Here is an 11,840-nt window from a genome sequence, read left to right as displayed (position 1 = left end):
CATGTTATAGAAAAGTGCCATTATAAGTACAATTTAAGTGCTATCATTTGTTAGTGCTACGGTTTGCTAGTGTTTTAGTCAAGGTAGAGTCTAAAAAGGTGTGTCTTGAGTTTTCGACGGAAGATGTAGAGGCTCTCTGCAGTCCTGATGTCATCGGAGAGCTCATTCCACCATCTCGGAGCCAGGACAGCAAAGAGTCGCAATCTCGTCGAGTGCTTTTCTCTCAGTGAGGGAGGAACAAGCCGCTTGGCAGATGCAGATCGAAGTGTGCGAGTTGGGATGTAGGGTTTCACCATGTCCTGGATGTAGACTGGTCCCGATCCATTCACAGCATGGTACGTCAGTACCAATGTTTTGAACTGGATGCGGGCAGGTACTGGTAACCAATGAAGTGAACGGAGAAGCGGTGTGGTGTGGAAGTATTTCGGAAGGTTGAAGACCAGTCGAGCTGCTGCATTCTGGATGAGCTGCAATGGTCGTATGGCAGTACCTGGGAGACCCGCCAGCAGAGAGTTGCAGTAGTCAAGGCGGGAGATGACAAGCACCTGAATCAGTACCTGTGCCGCCTTCTGAGTGAGAAGGGGTCGTATTCTCCTGATGTTGTAGAGCGTGTATCTGCAGGATCGGGTCGTCGCTGCGATGTTGGCAGTCAGGGAGAGTTGGGAGTCAAGTGTCACGCCGAGGTTCCTGGCACTCTGAGTGGGCGTTAACACGAAGTTGCCGAAGTTAACGGTCAGGTCCTGGGTGGGCGAGCTTTTTCCAGGGAAGAAAAGTAGTTCGGTCTTGTCGGGGTTGATCTTCAGGTGATGAGCGGACATCCACTGGGAGATGTCAGTCAGACATGCAGAGATCCGTGCCGCCACCTGAGTGTCCGAGTCGGGGAAGGAGAGAATTAGTTGGGTGTCGTCGGCATAGCTGTGATAGGAAAAACCGTGCGAGCGAATGACGGAGCCAAGGGAGTTGGTGTAAATTGAGAAGAGGAGGGGACCCAGGACGGAGCCCTGAGGAACTCCAGTGGTAAGGGGACAAGGTTCCAACACTGATCCTCCCCAAGTTACCCGGTAGGTGCGACCGTCAAGGTAGGATGAGAGAAGAGACAGCGCGGATCCTGTGACACCAAGTTCCTGAAGGGCGGTGATAAGGATCTGGTGGTTTACTGTGTCGAATGCTGCAGAAAGGTCCAGTAGGATGAGCACGGAGGAGAGCGAGGCGCCTCTAGCAGCGTGGAGTTGTTCCGTGACAGCGAGGAGAGCAGTCTCTGTGGAATGGCCCGCCTTGAAGCCTGACTGGTGGGGGTCTAGGAGGTTGTTACTATGGAGGTAGGAGGAGAGTTGGTTGAAGATGGCTCGTTCAATTGTTTTGGACAGGAAGGGAAGGAGGGATACGGGTCTGTAGTTGTTTACTTCCGAAGGGTTGAGGGTGGGTTTCTTCAGAAGTGGGTTAACTCTTGCTTCCTTCAAGGTGTTGGGGAAACAGCCAGATAACAGAGCATTGTTAATGAGACATGTGAGGAAGGGAAGAAGATCAGGGGCGATCGACTGTAGGATATGGGATGGGATGGGGTCAAGGGGGCAGGTGGTGGGACGGGCAGAGGTTATTAAGGTAAGGACTTTGTTAGGGGACAGGGGTGTGAAACAGGGTAGTGAGGGCGATTGGGGCGAGGTCTGTGCGATATAACTGGAAGGAGGTGGGTTGGAGAAGGAGGAGCGTATGTCATCTATTTTTCTGGTAAAGTAGGTGACAAAGTCTCCTGGGAGAAGGGTGGAGGGGGGAGGAGGACTGGGGGGTTCGAGGAGGTTAGTGAAGATGGAAAATAGTTTTTGGGGGTTGGAAAATGAGTGATCCATGTTAGGGCTGCAACAACGAATCGATGAAATCGATTAAAATCGATTATTAAAAGCGTTGGCAACGAATTTCATTATCGATTCGTTGTGTCGCGCGACTATTATGTTTGAGTATTTAAAAAAAAGTTGAGCGCGCCGCGCAGAGCTGAGAGAAAAAAAGTTGAGCGCTTGCGAACAGAGAAGAAAAACAGCTCCGCCCAGCAGAGCGTTGAGACCCGTAATACTGTGAAACATGCGGAGGAAGAGAAACCAATGCGACTTAAATCCTCCCAGGTATGGGGATATTTCACGGGGGGGTGCTGGCGCTTTTCTTTGCAGCGCCAGTCTCATCTTTTTCCGTTCTAATCGCTGCGCTTGACTTCAAGGTGTAACCTTTATTATTGTTCGGTCTGAAACGGCGCGCCCAGTGACGGGTGGTGCAGCAATATTGTTGTCCGGGTGGAAGTCGAGAGAAAGGTCGGTCCGGGAGATTTTCGGGAGGGGCTTTGAAATTCGGGAGTCTGATTGTAAGATATGCAAAAGCGACATGGCCTGGCACGGGAGCACCACGGCGATGATTCAGCACCATACACCGAAACATGTTGGAAAAATCTAATCTAAATATTTTTTGTGCCTAATTATTTAATTTGGCAGCTGTAAAGTATACATCATGCGATGTGTTTTTTGTGTTAGTCCATTTTATTTGCTTACTTAGGGATGTTCAAGGAGCAATCTGTTTGTGCAGTTTCTAAATGTTTTGCACTGTCAGTTCTATTTTTCAATAAAGGGTTAATATGTTACGTTTCTTTTGGCCCATTCATTTACATTGCTTTGCAAATAGGTCACGTGACTATCAAGTTTCCCGTTAGTGAAAAGAAAAACATGGCGGACGGTCGGCATATTCTCCGTGAAAAACACAATATTTTAAGAAAGCATCAGCATTTGTATGGATTTCGATGGCATTTCTAGCGAGAAGTATGCGTTATTCTTTCATAATCTTCTATCAGAGACTGTAGAAGACTTTCCGTTTATTCGTTTCTGCGAAGATTTGAGTGTCTCTTTGAGAAAGCCACGCAACGCCTTTAACGGCGCATCAAAACAAACCACAGTGAACATGAACGAAGAAGCTGACGAGATCGTGTCGGGTGGCCCCGTGAATGGGAAATTTTATTTAAAAAATCAAACGGATGGAAGCGTCGATAAGAGCATGGTTGTGTGCAAGCTATGCAACAAGGAATTCGCATATCACCGCAGCACATCGAGCCTCAAGTATCACCTCAACGCAAAACAATTACCAGCTAGCATGGACGTTAGCCGGACTCCGAGTACAAGGACCCACACCCAACCCACACTGCACCAGATTACTGGTTTAAGGACCAGGGTAACTAAGTCCACGTCTGAAAAAATAACCAATGTTCTGAATGTACTTGAAAGTATTGGTCTACTTAAATCAGGAATCAGGAATCAGGAAACGTTTATTGCCATAGTATGTTGTACATACATGGAAATTGTCTTGGCGGAAGGTGCATGAAGACAGTACAATAAAGACAACATAGTGCAAATGAGATAAAAATAGAATAAAATAAAAGTATAATAAAATATAAGCTATGGGTTAGTACGCTAAAAACTAAAGCTATGGGTTAGTAAGTTAGAGGAGATAAGATAAAATTAGGAATAAAAAAATAAGGATAAAGTGCACCAGCTAAACAAAGTGACGGGTGACAGGTGAAAGTGACACAGTGATGATGAGCATGGGAGTCAGAGTCAGTCAGGGGGGGCCCGGGCTCTGTTGATGAGCCCGACTGCCGAAGGGAAGAAACTGTTCGTGTGGCGGGACATCTTAGTCCTGATGGACCTCAGCCTCCTGCCGGATGGAAGGGGCACAAACAGTTCATGTCCAGGGTGGGAGGGGTCGGCTACAATCTTTCTGGCCCGCTTCAGAGTCCTGGCAGCGAGTCCTGAAGAGACTGAAGATTGCAGCCAGTCACCCTCTCCGCAGAACATAGTTTACAGAAGGTCTACTTACCTATAGGCTACCTGAATTTCTGAAAGTACTATATTTCTAAATATGCTATTGCTACACTTTTCTGCTGGAATTGGTTGAACAAAAATAAAAATCCATGTGAAAAAAATTACTTCTCACTGTTCTCAGGTCAAATTTGTATGCAATTTAAATGCGATTAATTTCGATTAATTAATTACAAAGCATCTAATTAATTAGATTAATATTTCTAATCGAGTGCCGGCCCTAATATATATATATAACCATAATCATCAAAATTATATCAAATAAAGGCATAATTATATAATAACTAATATATTAGTTTCACTTTTTAAGTTGAATTACTGAAAGTAATGAGCTTTTGCATAATATTAAAAATTTTCGCGTTTCACCTGTAAAGGTTTGAACAGTTTTAACTTTTCCCAAAGTTCTTTGTTTGATACTGATATTTAATGAATATGAATGCCTTATTTTAGTAACATTTTATGTCATACCCACTCAAAAAGGCCTCCACCGAAAATCAGTCAAATGTATTTATTAACATGCATTCAACACAAAAGGTTATGACATGGTTATGACATATGGAGCAGGTCTGTATAAACGGTAGAGATGAGCGTGTACAGCATTTTCTGTATCTGTATCTGTATCTGTTGAACCATATGAATTATCTGTATCCGTATCCGAGCCTGCTGACTGAGGAAGGGAGAGAGGAGTTCTGTGTGTGTGTGAGTGAGCCGAGCGGGACACAGCAACACAAACAGTATGTGTGTAGGGGAGGGGCGCTGTGACTACCAGCCAATCACAGAACGCAGACACAGACAGCTACCCAATGAGGACTTTTATTCAATCCGAGCACAGATATTGACTCGTATTACTCGTATAATACTCGTACTCGGCAAAAGTGCTTTATCCGGATACTCGTTTCAGCCGAGTATCCGGCTCATCTCTAATAAACAGTCTTTTTCCACAAACATCTGAAGAAAAATAAATATTACGGTTTTAGGGCTGTCCCTTTTGTTGATTACTGGTTCTTAAAAGATGGCGCCGCAGATGGCTGCCTCGGCGTTTCGGTGCTCTTTGTTTTTTGTTGTTTTCGTTGTAAATTGTGTTTCCTGTTGCGAATCCCGGAGTTCTTTCACCAGAGATGAGCTCTTGAACATCCGTGGAACAACTCCAGCGGAGTTATTTCCAACTTTTCTTCTCTCATCTGTGGAATTACTGGACATTCTAGTCAAAGGTTTGCTCACCTTTACTCACGCGGTGAGACGCCGGAGGAGAGGAAAAGGTGCCGGCTCGTTAGTGCGACTCCGCAAACGTGGTTCTCGCACACCGCTGCCAGGCATCTTTCTCTCCAACGTGTGCTCACTGTGCAACAAACTGGACGAACTTCAGCTGCTGGTGAGAAGAGACAGAGACCTTTCTTCATCCTCCGTTTTGTGCTTCACGGAGACGTGGTTCTGCGGATTGATACCAGACTCCGCGCTCCAGCTGGCCGGCTTCCAGCTGCTCAGAGCGGACCGCAACACGGAGCTCTCCGGCAAGACGAAGGGTGGAGGTATCTGTTTCTACTAACGACGTAACAGTGATCCTGCAACACTGTTCTCCTGCTCTGGAATCCTTCTTTATCAACTGCAAACCCTTCTACTCCCCCCATGAGATCGCTTCATTCATTCTGGTCGGTGTTTTACATGCCGCCAGCGGGCAACGTGCACGAGGCACAGCAAACACTCGCTGACCAGATAGCGTGTGGAGCGGAAAAACCCGGACTCTTTGGTTATTGTCCTCGGTGACTTTAACAAAGGAAACCTCAGCCACGAACTTCCTAAGTTCAAACAATTTATTAAATGCCCGACCAGAGAGGAGAACACGGTGGACCACTGCTACACTACAGCAAGCAGGGCTTATCACGCCGTCCCTCGTGCTGCGCTGGGTCACTCCAACCACGTCATGGTCCACCTGATTCCTGCATACAGGCAGAAACTAAAGCTCTGCAAACCTGTGGTGAGGGAATCCAAGAAGTGGACCAGCGAGGCTCTAGAGGATCTTCGGCCGTGTTTTGACTGCACAGACTGGGATGTTTTCAGGACTGCTTCTGACAATCTGGATGAGTTCACAGAGGCTGTAACTTCCTACATTGGCTTCTGTGAGGACAGCTGTGTACCATCATGCACCAGGGTGAGTTATAACAACGACAAACCCTGGTTTTCAGCGGAACTCAGAAAACTACGTCTGCAGAAGGATCAGGCATTTAGGAGTGGGGACAAACTCACAAACTCCAAGCCGAAAACCCCCCATTCCATGAATGAACTCCGCCTGGCAGATGAGCTGAATGAGTTCTACTGCAGATTTGAAAGACAATGTCCTGACTCCATCCCCTACAACTCCACCTCCTCCCCCGACCCATCAATTCAATTCAATTCATTTTATTTTGTATAGTCTAAAATCGCAAATTACAAATTTGCCTCAGAGGGCTTTACAGTCTGTACACATGCAACATCCTCTGTCCCGAAACCCCCACATCGGCACAGGAAAAACTCCCCAAAATATGAAAAAACCCTTCAATGGGGAAAAAAGGGAAGAAACCTTAGGGAGAACGTCAGAGGAGGGATCCCTCTCCCGGCATGGGAGTGCAATGGATGTCATGTGTACAGAATCAACAATGTAAAAGATGTAAAATACATTCAATTTCTCTAACAGAAATGACACAAGTAATTGCAAGTAGCAGAACAAGTGTACGGCAGGACCACTGCAGGGACAACCACCATCAGATAGAACCACCATCCACAGAGGCTTCTGTGGGGAGGGAGAGCAGAAAGATGTTGGTTTATGATGACAGTAATATGAATCACAATTAAAGTAATAATGATGGCAGCAGGTGTCAGCAGAGCCATGCCAGGAGTCAGAACCGGGATCCACGGAGACCTGCTAGGTGAGAAAGCACAAAGAACTCCCGGAAAGAAGCTTAATTAGTGATCTACATTAATAAAAGATGGATGATTGTGGAAGGAGAGATTGAGAGTAAGAGAGGGGCTCGGTGTGTCCTAAGAAGTCCCCCGGCAGTCTAAGCCTAGAGCAGCTTAACTAAGGGCTGGTCCAGGCTAACTTGAGCCAGCCCTAACTATAAGCAATATCAAAGAGGAAAGTTTTAAGCTTTATCTTAAATGAACTGACCGAGCCCGCCCCCCAGACTGAAAGTGGAAGCTGGTTCCACAAAAGAGGAGCTTGATAACTGAAGGCTCTGGCCCCCAACCTACTTTTTAAAACTCTAGGAACCACAAGTAGCCCAGCATCTACGGAGCGTAGATGCCTTGTAGGGCAATACGGTGTAACAAGCTCTTTAAGATAAGACGGTGCCTCACCAGCAAGTGCCTTGCAGGTGAGGAGAAGGACCTTAAATTATATTCTTGATTTAACAGGAAGCCAGTGCAGAGAAGTTAATACAGGAGTTATATGATCCCATTTCTTTGTTCGTGTTAATCCACGTGCTGCAGCATTCTGAATCAGCTGGAGAGGTTTAAGCGATTTACAAGAGCAGCCTGATAACAAAGAATTACAATAATCCAGTCTAGAAGTAACAAATGCTCTCTCCGGCTCTTCAAAAGACAAAACCCCCGGAAAGCAGCCGGTCCGAACTCGGTCTCGCCCCACATCCTGAAGCATTGTGCTGACCAGCTGTCTCCTGTGTTCACCGCCATCTTCAACACCTCCTTGGTGACATGCCACGTCCCAGCCTGCTTCAAGATCTCCACCATCATCCCTGTTCCCAAGAAGCCCAGGATCACAGGACTGAATGACTACAGGCCCGTCGCCCTGACCTCTGTACTCATGAAGTCCTTTGAACGGCTAGTCCTGTCCCACCTAAAGTCCCTCACCGACCCCCTCCTGGACCCCCTGCAGTTCGCCTACAGAGCCAACAGGTCTGTAGACGATGCTGTCAACATGACCCTTCACTTCATCCTCCAGCCTTCAGCTCTGCCTTCAACACCATCATCCTGTATCTGCTGCAGGACAAACTCTCTCAGCTATACGTGCCCGACTCCACCTGCAAGTGGATCACTGACTTCCGGTCCGACAGGAAGCAGCACGTGAAGCTGGGGAAACACGTCCGGTCCGGGGCAAGACCGTGGAGATGGTCGTGGACTTCAGGAAGAAGCCCCACCTTCCCCCCTCACCTTGTGTGACTCCCCCGTCACCACTGTGGACTCCTTCCGTTTCCTGGGTTCCATCATTACCAAGGACCTCAAGTGGGACCTGAACATCAGCTCCATCACAAAAAAGGCTCAGCAGAGGATGTTCTTCCTGAGGCAGCTGAAGCAATATATTAACATATATTAACATATATATATGTTATATTTTATTATACTTTTATTTTATTTTTATCTTTTTGCTGCACTATGTTGTCATTATTGTACTGTCTTCCGTCATGCACCAACCGCTAAGACAATTTCCATGTATGTCTAACATATTATGGCAATAAATGTTTCCTGATTCCTGATATAGTCTCTGAAGTGGAAGAAACAATCCAGTAGTGAGGAAAGAATCACTTTATTGCTCACACTATACCTGGCATTCTATTGTTCGGGTAATTAATGCACCAAAGGATCCAAGAGAAGAGGGGATATCTGAGAGCAGACACAGCCAAAGTGAGTGGCTTTTTACTATAAACTAGGGCGCACAACACAATGTCTGACATGTCTGCACTCTACAGTTAGAGAAAAGGCCAACCAAATACAAGCGCAGACGTGCTATTTGAGTGTGAGGGTGCGGTTTGGGGTTAGCTTTATAAAACCCAAATCAATGAGTCCCTGCACTCGAATTGCTAACCACTGGTTGCCGTTTATGTCATTTATTTGGGTGGAAAGACTGAACGGTCTAAGAGCCAGAAACCTGTGTGTTTATTTGAGAGATTATAATCTTCTGCTGCACAGTCTCATCGACTTGGGGTGCTCAAAGTTGAACAAATTCAATCCACATTCATGAATTATCATTCAGTCTTAGTAGTATGTATTTAAAATGTTTTGAAGTTGACAAAGCTTGGTATGATCAAAGCTCTCAACAAGAAGGCATCCATGCTCGTTTTGTTTTGCATCGATTTGGCGGCTTTCTCCGGTTCTATCTACTATTCTTCTTGCAGAAATGTGCAGGAGTCCTTTTACATGAACAAATTCATCCCCAAAGTTCATTACATCACTTGACATATGAAAGCTGACCTCATTTTATACTATGTAAACATTCATTTCTGTAGTAATGGAAATAGTATCTCATCTCATGAGTTCATATTCATGAAACCCACCTCTGAACACTTGAATGTTTCCAAGCTATCCTAAACTGCATCAGGCGCATGGCAGCTAGCAACTTTCGTACTCAGATGTTTTTTCCCTGAAAAAATGAAATTTCGTTAAGCAACAGAAAGCCACATGCCACCACAGGGTTTTCGATGCAACATAAACATGAACTCTTTTGAGTGCCAATTCTGTGAAAACTTCGGACCCTCATCATTATTCTGTTCATAGTGTGTAATATCCTCTGAAATCTTAAATTCATATCAGTCTTGCTCTTTGTGTTATTAGAACCTGTTGTATGCGGAAGCATTATGGATGTGGGCTGGTTTCAGTCAAACTTTCATTCGTGGTATTTTTCTCATGCGAGGGGGATTTACACCTTTTTTGTAGAATATGATGCTGTTTCACTATGAATTCGTTCAGTCCACTGGAGTGGCACTCGGGGTTTTTCCCTCCTTTGTGTGGCTGGTATAAGCAATGTGAGATTCGGCTGAGGGCGTGTGGCTTTTGGTTGCTCACCAGCAGCTAACAATATTTCCACTAGTGGAGAAGGTGTGGCTCGATGGCACATAAAATACAGGACACAGAAATATGAATGTAATGGTTACTCGTGGACCATTACTTTTTTAATCTGTTGTCTTGTATATATTTCGTCCTTTGTCCAATTTTGGTTATTGTTGACAAATATATTTGTTTGTGATGTACTTTTTAATGTTGTCATGTACGGTGGTCTAGTGCCCTTGCGCATATACTATGGGTTTTACGGTAGTTAATGTTATGCCTGTAAAGGGAGACATGGTGATCCATTAAACCAGCGCGGCTATCTAAGAAAGCCTCTAATGCATTTATTTACAAATGCTATTTTAAATTCCAATGATGGTAATAGTTTAATGAATAAGCTTCAAGTGATGGCAGTGTGAGTTTGAGTGTGCTTCTGATTGTAGTATAGAGAACAAGTTTGGACGTTAAAAGAAATCCTGTTAAATTTTCTGATTTGTATTTTTAGGGAGAAACCTGTACTTTTTTTGCTGTACTTTCTGAAGTGAATAATGTAGTTCTGTTTTAGAATAAAGGGTTAGAAATTAAACTTTTTAAAGCTGTTTTTTATCTGATTAATCGCAAAAATAATTAACCAATGAATCGATTACCAAAATAATTATTAGTTGCAGCCCACAGTGTCACAATTAACATTTTTAATACATTTTAGAGTTGTTGTCATAGAAAATTCCCATACAAGGGTTTAGAATAGATCTTAAGTCAAGTTAGCACTTGAGTCATTTTCTTAACCAAAGATGGCTGCCAACATCACGTTCCCAAATGTTTTTTCCTTTGTCTTATTTTATGCAAAATGAGTTTCTTTGGGCTTAGTATCACTGGACCAGCATGTTGAGGCTGGATAATGGGTAATGGTTGGATTAGTGATTGACAGTTTATAAAACAAATGACTTCTCTATTAAGATGTTTGTAACCTGTTTCCATGAAACTCATAGTTTTGGCTCAAAATATTGCAGCAGACCGGAAAGTATTCATAAAGGACCTTTATAAAATGTCAGTGGTAGCTCTTGTGACTGTCATTTTCTTCCTCTATCTGGCATTTAGAAACAGGCTGGGTGGACTGCTTGATTGAACTTAATGGTTTTAACATTTACATCTTTGTCTCAGACATCCATCCATCACCTAGAAGAAGCTCTAGTCATTCCACCCTACAGCAAGTCCTGCATCCTGAATGTTGAACCAACTCTGCCCTCTTCAGCTGAGAAGAGGAGCAGCCACACATCCGACGAGAGCGACGTGGAAAGTGTCACTGGAAGTGCTGCTGGGAGCAGTGGAGGACGTTATAAAATGCGACTGAGCAATAACCTCCTCTCTTCCTCCTCGGCTTCATCTTCATCGTCTTTGTCAGATCCTTTATCCCCAGAGCCTAATCCCTTGAGGTCCATTGGTGGACAGAGTACACACACTGGCCGACCCTCTGATTCTGTACGCATATCACAAACAGTCAGTGGCTCTGAAGGACTAATCCCAGCAAACAAGGAGGACAGAAAGTTGGTGGGAGAGGTGGGAAACCATGATGTGGACCTGGACACGTTAACCCTCGGCAGGCGTGGAGAGGAAGTGGAGCAGGTGGAGAAACTCCATAGTGACTGCTGGGAGACGCAGTCTTCCTCTTCTTCAGAAGTTTGCAATCCCATTCCAGCTATGCCCACACTCATGAGAGGCACAAAAGAAGTTGCCATAGGAACCGTTTGCTGCTCTTTAGATGATGATGATGATGATGCTGAGGAAGAAGAGGACGATGAGGACGACGGGCAGTTTGGATATATGCAGCGTCCATGTAAGTTACAAAACTGACTGTCGAACCTTGGGGGTTTCCAGCTGGAAGGAGCATGTGTTTTTACAATGGTACAATATGAAACTAAATGCAGCAATGCTGGTCCACATTCATTGTCAGTTTGGGATTCCTGCTGAGAATTGAGCCACTAAAGAACCACATTAAGAGAACTTGTCACATCAGTTTCCCCTACGGTGTGGGCCCCCCAAAGTAATGGTCTTGAAAAACAAGGTTTTATTTCTTTAAAGTGCCAGATCACAACAGAATTTATTGAAGGTTACTCTTCATATTGTTATTTTACTAAACAACATGAATAGCCTTATGTTATTCATCTTAATATGAAAAGCTGGAAACATAGGGGAAACATAGCAGATGATACCATGTGTCATAGTTTTATTTTT

The 11,840-nt window shown here is 44.7% G+C and overlaps 1 protein-coding gene across 2 annotated transcripts in view; it reads left to right on the top strand.

Annotated features, from left to right (window-relative positions):
* Window positions 1–73: 73 nt before the first annotated feature.
* The window catches only part of LOC119229271 (interferon alpha/beta receptor 2-like), a 28,439-nt gene continuing 16,672 nt past the window's right edge, over window positions 74–11,840 (top strand). The window contains exon 1 of one of the 2 annotated variants that reach the window (XM_062565042.1): window positions 74–11,442. In XM_062565042.1, coding sequence (XP_062421026.1) covers window positions 11,368–11,442 — 75 coding nt within the window. In that variant the 5' untranslated portion in view covers window positions 74–11,367. The remainder of the gene's footprint in view (window positions 11,443–11,840) is intronic. The other variant, XM_037489506.2, reaches the window with a different exon arrangement.

The sequence above is a fragment of the Pungitius pungitius genome, chromosome 10 (genome assembly GCF_949316345.1).
Source record: "Pungitius pungitius chromosome 10, fPunPun2.1, whole genome shotgun sequence".
Classification (NCBI taxonomy): Eukaryota; Metazoa; Chordata; class Actinopteri; order Perciformes; family Gasterosteidae; genus Pungitius; species Pungitius pungitius.
This window is presented reverse-complemented; position numbering and strand designations above follow the sequence as displayed.